A 14,187-nucleotide genomic window follows, 5' to 3' on the forward strand; every position below is an offset into this window, starting at 1 on the left:
TTAGGACGAAACAGGAGCTGAGTTTTAAATATTTTAGGTAAATATACCCGTCTCGCTAACGGAAGCGGCACCTAAAAGTAGTGCGATAAGGACAAGGCGAAAAATCCTGCGTAAAAATCTCAAAAATCGATGTTTCGTACTCCTCTGTTTCCTCCTCCAAAACTTAACCAATCGTAACCAAATTTGGAAATCTAAATGATTATGAAATTATCTGTGTCGGACCGTTTTGCTTTTTTGGCTAATTGATATCAGTTTTGAATGCCACGCCTCTCATTGCGGCATAGTCAATTAGGCCATTTTGGCCATTTTTGAAGGGCTCTAGCGCCTTAAAAAACAAAAATATCAAAAAAAGCAAAACGGTCCGACACAGATATTGACAATATTAATCTGTGTTGAAAAAATCATTGCTCTAGCTTCAAAACCCACGGTGGAAAACGAGGAGTACGTTTGTATGGAGAAATGACCACTCCCGTTGGCTCTTAGGACGTTCGATAGTCTAATTCTCAGGTTTGTGACCTGTATCCCAGTGGGTTGATGGTAGCAAGTTAAGAAAAACTTTAGATTCGGCATCAGAAAAGAGGAAAATAAAAAAATATTTTCTAGTCTATACTATTAGAAGTATTAGAACAAATTAAATTATTTTCAGAATTTTTTTTCACACAATCAAGGGCACACAGACAGGGACAGGCAGGGGGCGCCAAAAGCCTTCAATAAGAAGTGCATATAGTTTGAAAAACTCGACCTATGCCGCTGTGGCCCGGTGGCCGAATGGTACAGGCACCTGCCGCGATAGCAGAGGACGCTTGGTTCGATTCCCGGGGCACTGGAGACCTTGGTCACTTTTTCTTAGGATATGACATTTATTTCGTTTATATTCTAGTCTAGCTCTAAGCGTACTGCTGCCACTAGTTTTACTGCGCCGTGACTCAGTTAGCCGTAGGTGTCTCATTTCGCATGCGCTCGCGCTGCGCCTAGGAAGTGCAATCGTTTTACATCGCGAATTATCCGTCGGTCACGTACACCGCCTAAGGAACCGCTTTAAAACACTTTTCCTGCTTGTCGAGACAGTTTAAACACTTAATGTTTAGCTTTAAATTGGTTTCTTTAATTTGCTTTTCCGTTTTTTTATTAGCACAAGCTTAAACATTTGTACGTTTTACTTATTGTTACGCATTCACTAGTTTCACTACAGTTATTTACCTGCCAATTTTATAACTTTCCTCCATAGATTCTGCAATTTTATAATGGGTTTACCATTTGCCAATTGCACCATTTGACTTTCGTAAACCGTAATAGCTTACTGCAGATTTTTCTGAATCAAACGTCCAAAAATATCAACCCACATGAAGCTGAGCTATTTTGTTGGCGGTTTTGGCGGTCCAGGCGGCTTAGCACGGTCGCGTTTTTATCCCTTGTCACCATGCCTGTCACGTTCTAACAAGTATGTAAGTGCGAAAGGGACGCGCATAGTGATAGTCGATAAAACTGGAACCGTGCTGAGCCCGCCGCGATAGCGAATAACACCTTGGCTAGGCCAGCAGGTTAGCGTTTTGTTAAAGTTTGTCAAATATCGATATTTACCTAAAGAGTAAACCTACCGGATGGGTCTCTATCCGGTTTGCTCTGGCGGATCACGTGCCGTCAACGGTAAAATTTCTCCACAACGACATGACTATAAAGCAATTAAAACGGTCCGTAGCGTTTTTTAACTGTAATCTCAAGAAAAAAAATGCCGGATGGCGAATTGGCGACCTTATCAAAACACGTTGCTTTCGCAGTTCAATGACCTTTTCGTTTGTTATTGCCGCTCGTAACACAATCACACCGATTATCGAACTGGGCTATATTGAGCACCGTGTAACTACCTACATTGCATGCAATTCATGCATACTTTGTTGGCTATTTGCAACTAAAGCAGTCAAGATCTTTTAAAGCCTCATTAAGCTCATATCCTCAATTGCAATCTGGATTTTTTAGTATTTTATGACACATTATAAAAATGATTAAGCACGATCTCTCGAGTCTCGAATTCTTGAAAATTATATTATATTGTGACGAGAAGCTTTTGGCAAGTAAACACTAATATATTTCAGGAGTAATTTAACGTAAACTATGTAGAGGATACCTACACTATTAGTGTGGGTAAACCGTACACATAATAATCGCGAAATTATATCATTTTTATATTGCGGCTACAGTAGAGGGTGATGACACCCGAACGAGCCTACGGCAGAACAAGTTTCTGTGACAGGCGTGTAATTTTATTGTTTCGTGAACCAGATCGAAATGTCAGAACCACCGTTAGGTGTGAATGTGCCGATAGCGGAAACTGTCAGTAGTACTATCGCAGTACCAAGTACCATCCTAACAATGGATGACGGTTACGTGAACTTTATCCTCTCGGTCGGATGCGGTTGTCAGTAATACCGGTGTTTAAGCAGGCCACTGACGAGCCTTCCAAATGGATGCCGTTACAATGGATTTATCCAAATGGACGGCATCCTAATATTAAAAATTGTACGTTTTTGACATTCACGGACCGATTTTGGATTGCAGCCACGCTATTTGGACTGTTGGAAGGCTCGTCAGTGGCCACCTTCAGTACCAACCTAACAATAATGGATGGCGATTACGAATTACGATAACTTTATCGTATAGATTAGATTATTTTGAAATTAGGAATAAAAGAGGAGACTTTTGTGTTTTGGGTGCTCTTGCTTCTATCAGAAGACAATTGATTTGCAGTGTAGTTAAGTTACCAGGAACAGTAGTTACATGATTGCTAGGATCTTAGTTGTTCTTTGCACATTGTCATAGTCACAATTCACAGTACTATTGGCAGTACACTCATTGTGTAACCGACGATAATGAGTTACTATTATGAGTAAAAAGGAAAACTGGTGAGTTTCTTGCATTGCTTCTTGTCGTTTATAAATTATTAAACAAGCAATAGCTGCTTCCTTCCGGAATACCTACATAAGGTACTCATGCGAATTCTAAGCGTCCAAATATTGCAACTAGCTACTGATAATCCTGTATTATCTAAATACTGTATTTTGGCAACGAACGACCCGATGTAAAATGTACATGAATAGTACCTCAATTAAACCGCTATGTACTGCGTGCGTAGGCGTCTTGAACCACCGTCGAGAAACAAACGACTCCATTTACTAATCACTCGATATATTGCAAACTACACTTTCTCGCAAAAGTGTTAGTAATATCTTAGATATAACATTATTAAATTACAGATACGGTAGGTATACGCGGGGTTTCAGCCAGTAGATGTTTGTGGCTGATAGAAGATCTCGATGGCGCACTGATACTTGGTCATTCTGAAATGAATTTTTGCAAGATGCACTGAGATATCAGAGTATATCAAATAAGTAACACTTTTTAACATCTATTTAAAAACGCTCCTGAACGTCCGACTTCTGCCAATAATTCATAAACGACAGAAAACACAAGCACAAATCAATTTCAAAGGCTCATTAGTCCATTTAGATGTAGTAGCAGTCCTAGTCAACTTTACTGTTTCGGGCGTTATTTAATACTTCTGTTTGGTTTAGTTACTGCTCTTGGGCGTTATTTATCGCTTTACGATCGGGGTCAATGTGACAGGGGCTTTGGAAACAATTATTGTTGACATTAAACTAAGAAAAGCCGCGTGCATATTATGAGTGATTTATGATTACGTTACTCAAAGGAACTGAGGATCAAATGAAATCCTAGTCAATAATGAATGCCAATAACTTGTGCCTGAAGTGTGAATTTAGACCCATTCCAAAGAATGCAAGAACTTGGCAAGCGTTAACCTTTGACGGTAGCAAAAAATAAGATTTCCTTTCTTCCCCACACAAATGACCCAGATGCAGTTTTTAATTTTTTAATAAAGAAGGGGTGGGACTTGCGTAAGTACCTACACCTGTTTTTGCAATGGATTAGGTTTTTGATATTGTAAAATTGTGTCTAATCAAAATTGTGTGTAACTTCAGATTATTATAGCTCACGATTTATCAGTCAAAGTACTGCGCGAATGCCCTGGTTCGCAACTTCGCATTAAGTAGTACCTTCTAAAAGCCGCCTTTGAGAAACCATTTCAATGGTTACTGTAGTTAATAGGTCAACACGCCGCTCTGCACTCGCAGCGAGGATTAAGATTTATAGTGGACGATACCGCTTCTCCATACAAACGTAGTCTCCATTTTGCTCTCTTGATATTAACATTACATATAGAAAATTATTTTCAAACGATTTGATGCTTATTAATCATAGCTATGCCCGTGCCCCTTCGTTCGTTTGGATTTTATAATAAGAGCTGGCGGGAGCTTCAAAACATAAATGTTCGCAATTTTTATGTCGCTATGTTAATTTAGTTACTTAACTTACCTACACCCGGATCTTTTTCTAGCAAAAACAAGTGCTTGAAAAGAAGGGACGATACTCGCTCTGATTACATCAAATGATGTAGAAATATTTTCCTTAATCTCAATATCTAGAGAGAAAAATGGGGACTACCTATATTTGTATGAAGAAGCTGTCGTCCACTTTCTTAAGATCTATAGTGTGTTGAGGATTGTTGTTAGGAAGCCGTTTCAGCCTACTCGCAATCAGTATTTGCTGTTATGTTAGGTTGAGTATAGGCTTCGATAACACTCGCTTTTAATTGGCTGTTTATATTCAATGATAGTGCTGGTCCTTTAAAGATATACTTTTAGGTGGTATTTCATCATCTGCAAACTAGGACAGATACTTACTCCATCATACTAAATTCTTTAGTCTGCTTTTGGATTTAGATAGATATCCATGTACCTATTCGATAAAAAAAAAATAACTTGTTGTTGTTGCTAAAGCGACTGTGTCATAATATCTTCCTTTTTTACATTTGGGGATAATCGAAGGAGTAATCAGTTGGGTTTATACTTTTGAACTTAATTAAGGCTCCAACCTATAGGTATAATAGCTAGCACGATGGACTACCCTGATAACTTTGGCTCGTCGTCAGATCACCTCAGTACACTCCTAGATTCAATTCTGTTTTAAAACGCGATTACTTAAGAATTTACAATTTTACAAAAATAATCACAGAAAACTATAAAGAAAGCCATAATTTCCACTCTGTTGGTAACTGCCGGGTCGGTACTTAAATGCGTTTTTAATGTCTTAACATGCGGAGCAGTTTATTATCGTTAATCACGCGTTTCCTTTCATACTGGACGAGCATGATTCTCGGCCAATAATCAGACCAATTATAGAATACCCCTTATACCCCTAATAACTGCTCAGGTGATTTTTTAACAACCATAAATTGAGCTATATGCAGATAGCTTTTCGCAGTGAAACAGCAAAGGATGTCGTAAACATGAATATCTCCGAAACCGATTTCAGGGTCTATTAGAATGTTATAAACTGTTTTTGCCAGTGCGTCTCTTTTGTACTTATATTGGTGTGACTGACATTTTAGTTTATCCTAAGTGCACTTGCAAAACCCGTCTGAATAAAGGCCAGCGAAACGCACTCAACGCCACACGCTTTTTAGTTACCGTCAGCGGTGTGGCAGCTACCTTACCTTTGTGGACATACATATAATTTCTTACCTTGTTTCCTATTACCATTATTGTTAATCTAGTAAATACATGTATTATTTCTCGTTCACGAGAAAAGCACACCGGATGGCAATAACAGTGAAGGTTAAAACGGCACCGGCTGCTTCTCTTTGAAATGTCCCATTATAAACCGGATGGTCGTAGGTTCTATTATTTCTATTTGTACTTAGTTTAAAACTTCGTTTGAATTATTTTGGATACAAGCCCACAATGAAAAGACTCCCGCAAATATATATATATATAGTGTAGATTAGGTTAAGTAGGTACATAAAAAAATATTGTAAAATTTATTTATAATAAACAGTTTAAATTTTAATTTTTTTTTTTTTTTTTTATATATAAACTTTCTCTAAAAGTTCTATTATTAGGTAGATCATTATATTTGTGGTAAAAACAACTATGGATACCAAAAAATTATCTAACTTTCCTCTTCCTTCTTGAATTCTTACTGTTGCTGGTATATTACTGGTAGCAAATAGATATTGAAACACAAAATCATAATAAATATCTCCTTTTTAAATAGGCAATTTCAAATATTGCAATACCTCGTATCCAATCGATTTTGTCATTTGCTTGGTAAGTTGTCATGTCATGTTTATAGACAGACAGGTCTTGATCGGACACTGTTTTAAAACAACTTTTGGCATTCCTTTTCATTTTAAATAAGTACCTACATAAAACGGATAATATTTAAATTGTTTCTGCTTCAGTGGACGGAATTTTTTGCACTTAAGTAGAAACATCAAGCGCGACGACTTTTTCAAGTGTTTACATTTCCATAGCCTATCGGACTACTTTAGACTTTATTATGCTCGCAGTCTACATTTGCCCCGGCAATTACAATATCTAGTTTATGTTCAGTTCAATGACCGGCAGACCGATAAGATGTACATCATCAAAAGCTAGATTATTCCCTGATACCGAACGACGGAGTTAATGAACTCCACAAGGCCACTACGTCCTCGATATAACTATAAAACCTTTAAGTTTTATTGATTCCGATTCATTCTGTAACAAAATTACCCGATATCGAATATCTTTACTGCGATTAAGCGTCCATATTTACATACATTACCGAGTCATAAAATGTTTTTAAATTCAGGCTACGCCTTGTGTATTAAGTGCCGAGGAAAATGATGTGCAAATAAAAACTATGTGAAACTGTGAATAAGATCTACCAAAATGGGAAGCGGGAAATTCGGTTTCAATGTTAAAAAGGACAAGGTGAACGCGGAAGAGGCTAATAAGACTGAGTTTAGTGTTAAGGAAAGCATTCGGAAGATACAGAAGAAGTTAAAGAAGACTGAAAAACAAAAACAGAAGACTGAACATGTCAAGGAGAAGACTATTTGGTGGAACCAATGCGGTGGTTGTAAGTTTTATTTTATTTTACAGTACCGGTCTACCGGTAGGCCAAGCAATAAGAAGGTATAGAGGGAAATGCTGTTCACCTCTTAACTAGTCCAAACAAAGTTACGTAGTCAAAAATTGTGTTCCAAGCATTTCCCTCTATAGCTTTTTTTGAGCATACGTTATCCGACCTACGGGTATTTTTTTTTTCAAAGTTTATACAGACTTCAGTAGTCTTCCTTGCCTCTTACTTGAATATTTATTTAAGTACAAATCGTTTATTATTTATGATCATACTTAATGACTGGCTAGTTTATGCTTGTTGGTTCCAACCACGTCATTTGTCGATATAAAATGCATAAGATTACTGCCGTAGTTTCCGCCGAGGCCCTTCAAGGGCCAAGATTGTTACGCTCTTTGAATCTACAATGAAGGGAAATTAGAGCAGCACAAAGCTTTTGAAATCGACCAATACGAGGTCAACGTCGCGACCTTAAACGTCGCCTTCAAATCGTATGAGAGCCCTTCTAATGTTTTAAACATGGATTTCGGCATTGACTTTTGCGTATCATTAGCCCTGTCCCTAATATTGAGTTGAGTACCACTTTTGCTTGTTGCGTAATCGAGTAATGCGTTATGGTTGAGCAACATGCAAGCTATATATAAACGAAATTAATAACTAGCTTAAATCTAAAATAGGCCCTTGAGGCATTGTACCAAGGATGCTGGCGGCATTTCCTCGCTGTATCGCAATGCTGATACGTTGTGCGAGGTAGCCGCCAGCTCTTCGGTCACCAGTTACGTCAACCAGACGCTTCGCGATTTCTGCGAACAACTTATGCGCGCTGGGACCCCATGGACCTAGAGTTTCAACACCAAATGGTACAAAATGGTTCGTTTAGTAGTACCACTGTATATATATTGTATGTAAATAAATGATTTTTTCCAGCTATATATTATTTAACTGCATAATTCGTTTGTTAGTTAAAAAACGTATCTATAGTCTGACAAAATGGAGTAGAAATTAAAAAGTGGCAATACTGTAGTGTCTTCCTTTTCAAATCAATCTAAGAAAACGGGACAACACTAATACAGTATTGCCACTTTTTACTTTGTACTCTTTTTTGTCAGACTATATTTTAACGTATTGCTAAAGTATAGCGCTTTATTTCACCATATAAAGCCGAGATGTCTTAAATAACAACGCTAAAGTGTGTCAGTGGAAAGCGCGAGAGAATCCCGAGAAATCTATGCGCTAACGAAGCCGCGTGTGCGCGCGCCCCGTTTCCACTTTCTAAACTGGCTAGACTGCGCAGTTTATAGTTCAGGAACTGTTGCTCCGAACATGAAAGTTGTCTTATTGACATTTCCTTATTTGGCGGATGGTATCGCTGTGCAAATTGCAATGTTGCTTCTATGAAAATGTCAGTGCCTTTTGTTGTGTATAATTTCAAAGAGTTATAAACCCTTATTTGTAGCATTTCAGCATTTATTATGTCTATATACCTATTACTTTGTATCTTATTTCTGACAATCATATAAGTTACGCTTTATTCAATAATGATTCTTTTATAAAATGCTTCCCTGTCACCTCGAAAAGGTTTTAATTTTAAAGTCTCAGTAGAAGGTTCGCGTCAATTGTCATCAGTCAAGTTGTGATTGACATCGAAGGCCGGCCGGCAAGTGGTCATTATCGAAGGCCCTAGCAGCAGACAGGTATCTTGTAAGCCATTAATGGTGTCCGCCATTAAATACCACCTTATTTGGTTTTAACGAGTTATTAATCAGACGGACAGTTCGTAATGCACTCAGCATGGTATCGACATCTTTCTCACTTCCGTAGACTGTATTTATACTGTTTTTTCAATATCTCTTATAGTAACATATACCCCAATCTGACTGTATTGAATTATTGATTAAATGTCAGGACCATTTTTAGACGTCTACAGACTTGTAAATAAACTATTTTTAAAGTGAATCATAAATTTCTTTTGTATCGACTCATCTTAACACGACTTATATGGTGTAGTTCTAGGCTTCTAGGTGACTTTTTTTAATAAAAAAATTTTGTAACCAGTAGTAATTTGCCGGTCGTAGCAATTTGTTTCTGTTATAAAATGCTTTAAGTGAATAAAATTGCACATGCTATTATTTTAGCCCGTTAAAAATGTTATATAGCTTCCACGTCTTTAACTTGAAGAAACAGGAAAGATAAATTGAGACCTAAGTTATTTCTTCATCATCATTCAGTATGATATCAACTATAAGTACTTGTACAATTTCAACGTAGACCTCCAACGTAGGCCGTTCAACCCCTTGACGCTCTCATCCAAAACACTCCCACAGTCTTTATTCTAGATGGGTTTGTTAACTTATCAAAACCCTTTGTCCTCAGTGAGCGAGATCGACCAGTACCTATGGATGGTTGGAGGATCAGCCGGCGCGCTGGCGCTGACGGGCGTCGCGGCCGCGTCGGCCTTCTACCTCAGCACCCGGCCCAAGCCAGAGAAGCCCCTTGTCACGCTGCACGAGCAGAGCCTACTTGAACCGGTAAGAGCATTGCCCACACTTGTTAACTATTGGTGGACCTTAAGCCTTTTGTAATAATGTCCACCGATTTACAGTTAGGAGTGTTGCTGTTTGTATAAACACTCACAGTAAACTATCAAAGTACTATGAATAGGAACAAGATGATGCATGAAAATACCTTGGTTCAAGAAGAGCAGCTTCAAATTTAACAGTTTAATACTTGGGTCTGGGACTTTTCGTAAAGTCGGCTTAGACCAGCGTTGCTTCTTTAAGAGCATTCCCCATTGAAATCACGAAGTATCATCACTATCATCAGTTAACTAACTATGTAATTGTCCTTGGTAATCATTTTACGGAATGATTACAGTGAATATTGTATTATATTTTACTGGACAATCTGGACATGTATTAATCTGTTCTGTTTGCTCAGCTCACATCAGCTGTTTTGTAATAATACTGTCAATACTTCCGTTATCGGAACTTATGTTCTTGATTATAACTGATAACGGCTTAGAAGCTTTGCCTGATAGCTCCAGCAATTCTGAATAAAAATAATAATAATTGATAAAAAAAGTATGTCTATTAAAATAACAAATTACAAAATTATTTCCGCGGGCGATAAACTATGAGATATTAGTCCTAATGGTGGACGATGACGTCGATGACAACTAATATTATGAAACTTCGCAACTATTATGTTTGGCACTCGTTCTATAAAAATCGTATTAAATTATAAATATAATGATGACGAAAGGGAACTCCTTTATACTGCGGTATCGGAGCTCTACTTGTCCTAATCCAAGCGGGCCGTGTGGACTTGGCAGAGCGCATCTTTGAGCGGTATTTTTAACTCATTGTACAACGAACAGCCCTGCTGGCTGCTCTCCTGCCCAAGTCTCTAACGAAAGTGATAGGAAGTACATCGTTTCCGAACTCGGGAGCCAAACCGTCAACTGACCAACTCATACTTTGAGACACTTTTACCGAGGTGCTAAGTGTAAAATGTCTCGACTAAGCTGCATTGTGTTTAAAAGACAGTGTTGATTGCGCAATACAGTGTTGTAATAGTTTCCCTGATATCGTTAGTGCGTTTCGTGTGATAAGACAATCAGGATGGCGTGCTGCGATTGTTGCATCAGCACCTTGCCCATCCGCCCTCCGATCAACTTGGCGGATCAATCGGAATCATGTAAAGTAAGTTAGTCGTCGAACCACTTGACAAAAAAAAAGATAAAGGGGAGTTCTATGCGTTACTGATCAAAAATGTTAAAAGGATATTTCGATAAAAAAAAACTTGGCCCACTGTTGGGCAAAGGCCTCTTCCCCTTGATTTCCACGACTCCCGTTGTTGAGCTTTTCCGGCCAATTATTAATGAAGGTGTCTAAGTCGTACCGCCATCTCCGTCTAGATCAGTTATATTATTTATATTAAATGAACTCTAATCCAGCCTGAATATCAAATAGAAAATAAATAATGATAAAATATCTGACATTGTAGACGTAATATAAAATTATTGAATTATTATTTGAAGATGGTTGCGATGTAATCGATGATAAATAAACATCATACTAAAATTAATTGGCGCTAGGCTACTTTGTAGGACTAATGCCGATCCCCACGAGTAGAGTTGGCAAAGCTCTATAACATCGGGTCTGGGGACGTTTACAGATAGTTTATAGATAATTTCTAGATTTTTTTCTTTTCATTGAATTATTTTCAATAGTATCTAGAAAATACAAATAATAAATATTAATAATGTACCTAATCTGTCTAAATTCACATTATTTGCATTTCATCTAGACCGAAAATGAAGAGATTACCGAAAATAAAATAAATAAAACGATCCATCCTATTTATTTTAAATTTGGACTTCAGATAATTGAAACTTTAGGAAATTATAAAAAAATGATAGGCTTCCTTGAGCAATTTATAAGATTTAGATTGACTTTTATGCGCTTTAAAGCGTTTGCGTGTTTCGTGAGCACGACTCTACATCTTTATTTATTTTTCACATCCGTTAGATTCGTATTATGCTGATTGTACTTGTTTTATTTTGTAACTAACAACATTTTCAAGATTTAAACAAATTTAAATTATTATTTTGCAAGCTGATAGTGGTTACGAACCACGTTCAAATTGCATTGACTTGTTCTTCAGAAACACACATGTGTGGCGTTTCATACATTATTTTTAACTATTTAAACATGATCTAACTGCTGAATCGGCTCCTTAGAAACTAGAAATAAATGTCCAGCGGCCCTAAGTAGGTACTTAAAGGTTTAACTTATTTAAACATACATATCAAAAGTCATAACACCCATAACTGGAATATGATTTTTTGACAACAGTTGACATATCGTAAACATCAACATTATTAAATTAGGTAGGTATGTCAAAAGTAAGTATGTATATCACATTAATAAATAAAACAGTGTTCGATTATTGCAATAATTGCATAGAATATTAAATAACTGTGAATGACACATAATAAATATTATCAGTAAAATTTCATTCAGAATTTATTTTGATTAATAATGCTCAACCTACTTTCTAGCTAATACGTGAGCCATACTGAGAGTTTCTGGGTTCTGATATATGAGACGACTTATTTTTTCAAAGTGGCCAGTCCAGGAATTTTCAGTATGCCCTAAGTAGCAATGCTATAAATTTATACTTTATCTTGCCTTGTTATCTTATGAGGAATTATTATATATTAACAGTTTTGTAAAAAATGGTAGGGTCAATGTTACGTCCGTAGTAACATAACAAAGTTTTAACAAATAAAAATAAAACATAGATCATTAGCATCCCATTTTGAAATTGTTGGCAAACCGTCCAAGAAAGTCACGGGACGTATCGAAAATTAAATGTATTGAAACAAGAACTCATTAAAATATATACACGTTTTAAACACCATTATTATTTTTGTTACTTTATATAACGCACAGTAATCCAGTTGTTTGTGTGTAAAAAATCCGAGAGATAATAAACATGTCTCATTCATAAATTACTGTTAATGTGTTTCAGAGATTTAGTTCGTTCGATTATCTCATTAACATTGACATGCCGGTTAATCTCGGAGCCGTTTATGATGTCCGTCTAAACCACAGAGAAATATAGTAAGAATAGAGTGCTCACTCCATACATCAGTTTTGATACCAAAACGACTATTATTTTCGCAGTCGACATCTAGCATCGATTTGCGGAATTATCAGTAGTACCGCTACTTGATACTAGAATTCTCTAGTGTCGCGACTCACGAAAATTGTATTGAACAACAATTTACAACTAATATTAAAAGCGGAAGGAGTTGAAAATAGAGTTCCGATTAATCCGGTTATAATGGGTGCCTTACGGCATTAAGTCCGCCTTTTGTACAGTGTATTTTCTTATGTGCAATAAAAATTTAATAAATAAATACTATTAGCTGAAAAATGTTGAGAATTAGACTTTTCGGTTGTCGGAACATCTATTGTCAAGCAGTAGGGTAGACCGAGGCGATTCGGATCACTGGGGAAATCGGATCAAAATAAGCATTTCTGTAAAATTTGAAAGATCGCGGTTAGTTACAGCCAGTCAATCAGCGTCCCGCGTTCGCTATGTTCATAACGCATGTCGCCACAGTTACTGCCATTGGAAAAGACTCACGCGTCGGTCACGGTGACACTTCCCGATGAATCGCTCGTACAGACGTATTGTGATTTTACCGCCGATGTAAAAAATGTGCAAATACAGTCCGTGATAAAAGTAAACGCAAAAGGCTAAAGGTTTGTAATTGTTGTTACTTATTGTTAATGGCGCATAGTGTTTCCTGATTTGATTGTGTTTTTATTGTATTTAAAGGTATATTTCCGTTACTCGAAAATAATTCAAACATATGATATGGGGTTATTCGGATCATCTGATTGGGGGCGATTAGGATCACATTATAAAACAAGGTTTTTGGACGTTTTTTTTGGCTTATTTTATGTTCGCATGTTTTAGATGGTGCGTACGTATAAAAAGAAGAGGTATCAGGGGGAATGGTCGGGAGAAAATATGACTACAGCTGCTAATAAGGTTTTAACGAAACCGCTGTCCCTACGTAGAGTCTTTTCTTACCAACAACTAATTTTCTCATATGGGGTGAATCGGATATGTGTGATTTTTCATGTTTTGGTTTACAAAAGTTTACAGTTTTTGTTTATTTTCATTTCAGTTATTCGATTTTGTTGCTAAATGGCCATTAGCATGTTTTGGAATTATTGTTAAAATATAAAGTAGCATATAGGAGTGATATTATGTTGCGCTTTCTGTAGGTGGCGTGATAAAAAATTGAACTAGAAAGGAGGAATAAAAATAATGCTCAAATGCAACATTAAAGATACCAATGATAGTTGATCTCAATTATTTGACCTTTGTGATTCTTAATCATATGATTAACATTGTTAACCATAATTAATTAAGATTTTATGACAGAGTTTTTTTGATCCGTTTTACCCCTTAAAATGGGGCGAATCGGATTTTTTAAGAGGTTTTGTATTTTATTTTTCATAAATCATATTTAAGTTTGATTTTATGTCTGAACCTTGAATTCTGTTCATTAATAAATAATTTATCCAACTGAATATTAATAAAAACAGTATCACCTTAAAAAATATATTTATTGACCGTCAAACAAAAAATGACCCGATTCGCCTCGGTCTACCCTACTGATAATTC

At 36.7% G+C, this 14,187-nt stretch overlaps 1 protein-coding gene across 5 annotated transcripts in view; it reads left to right on the plus strand.

Moving 5' to 3' along the window:
• Window positions 1-14,187, plus strand: part of LOC134797527 (long-chain-fatty-acid--CoA ligase 1) — a 71,703-nt gene that overhangs the window by 39,405 nt on the left and 18,111 nt on the right. For 3 of the 5 annotated variants that reach the window (XM_063769797.1, XM_063769798.1, XM_063769799.1), the window contains exons 2-3: window positions 6,709-6,978; window positions 9,352-9,506. In XM_063769797.1, the coding sequence (XP_063625867.1) occupies window positions 6,789-6,978; window positions 9,352-9,506 (345 nt within the window). In that variant the 5' untranslated portion in view covers window positions 6,709-6,788. Of the gene's footprint in view, window positions 1-6,708; window positions 6,979-9,351; window positions 9,507-10,260; window positions 10,680-14,187 lie in introns of those variants that run through there. The other 2 variants (XM_063769800.1, XM_063769802.1) reach the window with 2 other exon arrangements.

Source organism: Cydia splendana, chromosome 15 (genome assembly GCF_910591565.1).
Source record: "Cydia splendana chromosome 15, ilCydSple1.2, whole genome shotgun sequence".
Lineage (NCBI taxonomy): Eukaryota > Metazoa > Arthropoda > Insecta > Lepidoptera > Tortricidae > Cydia > Cydia splendana.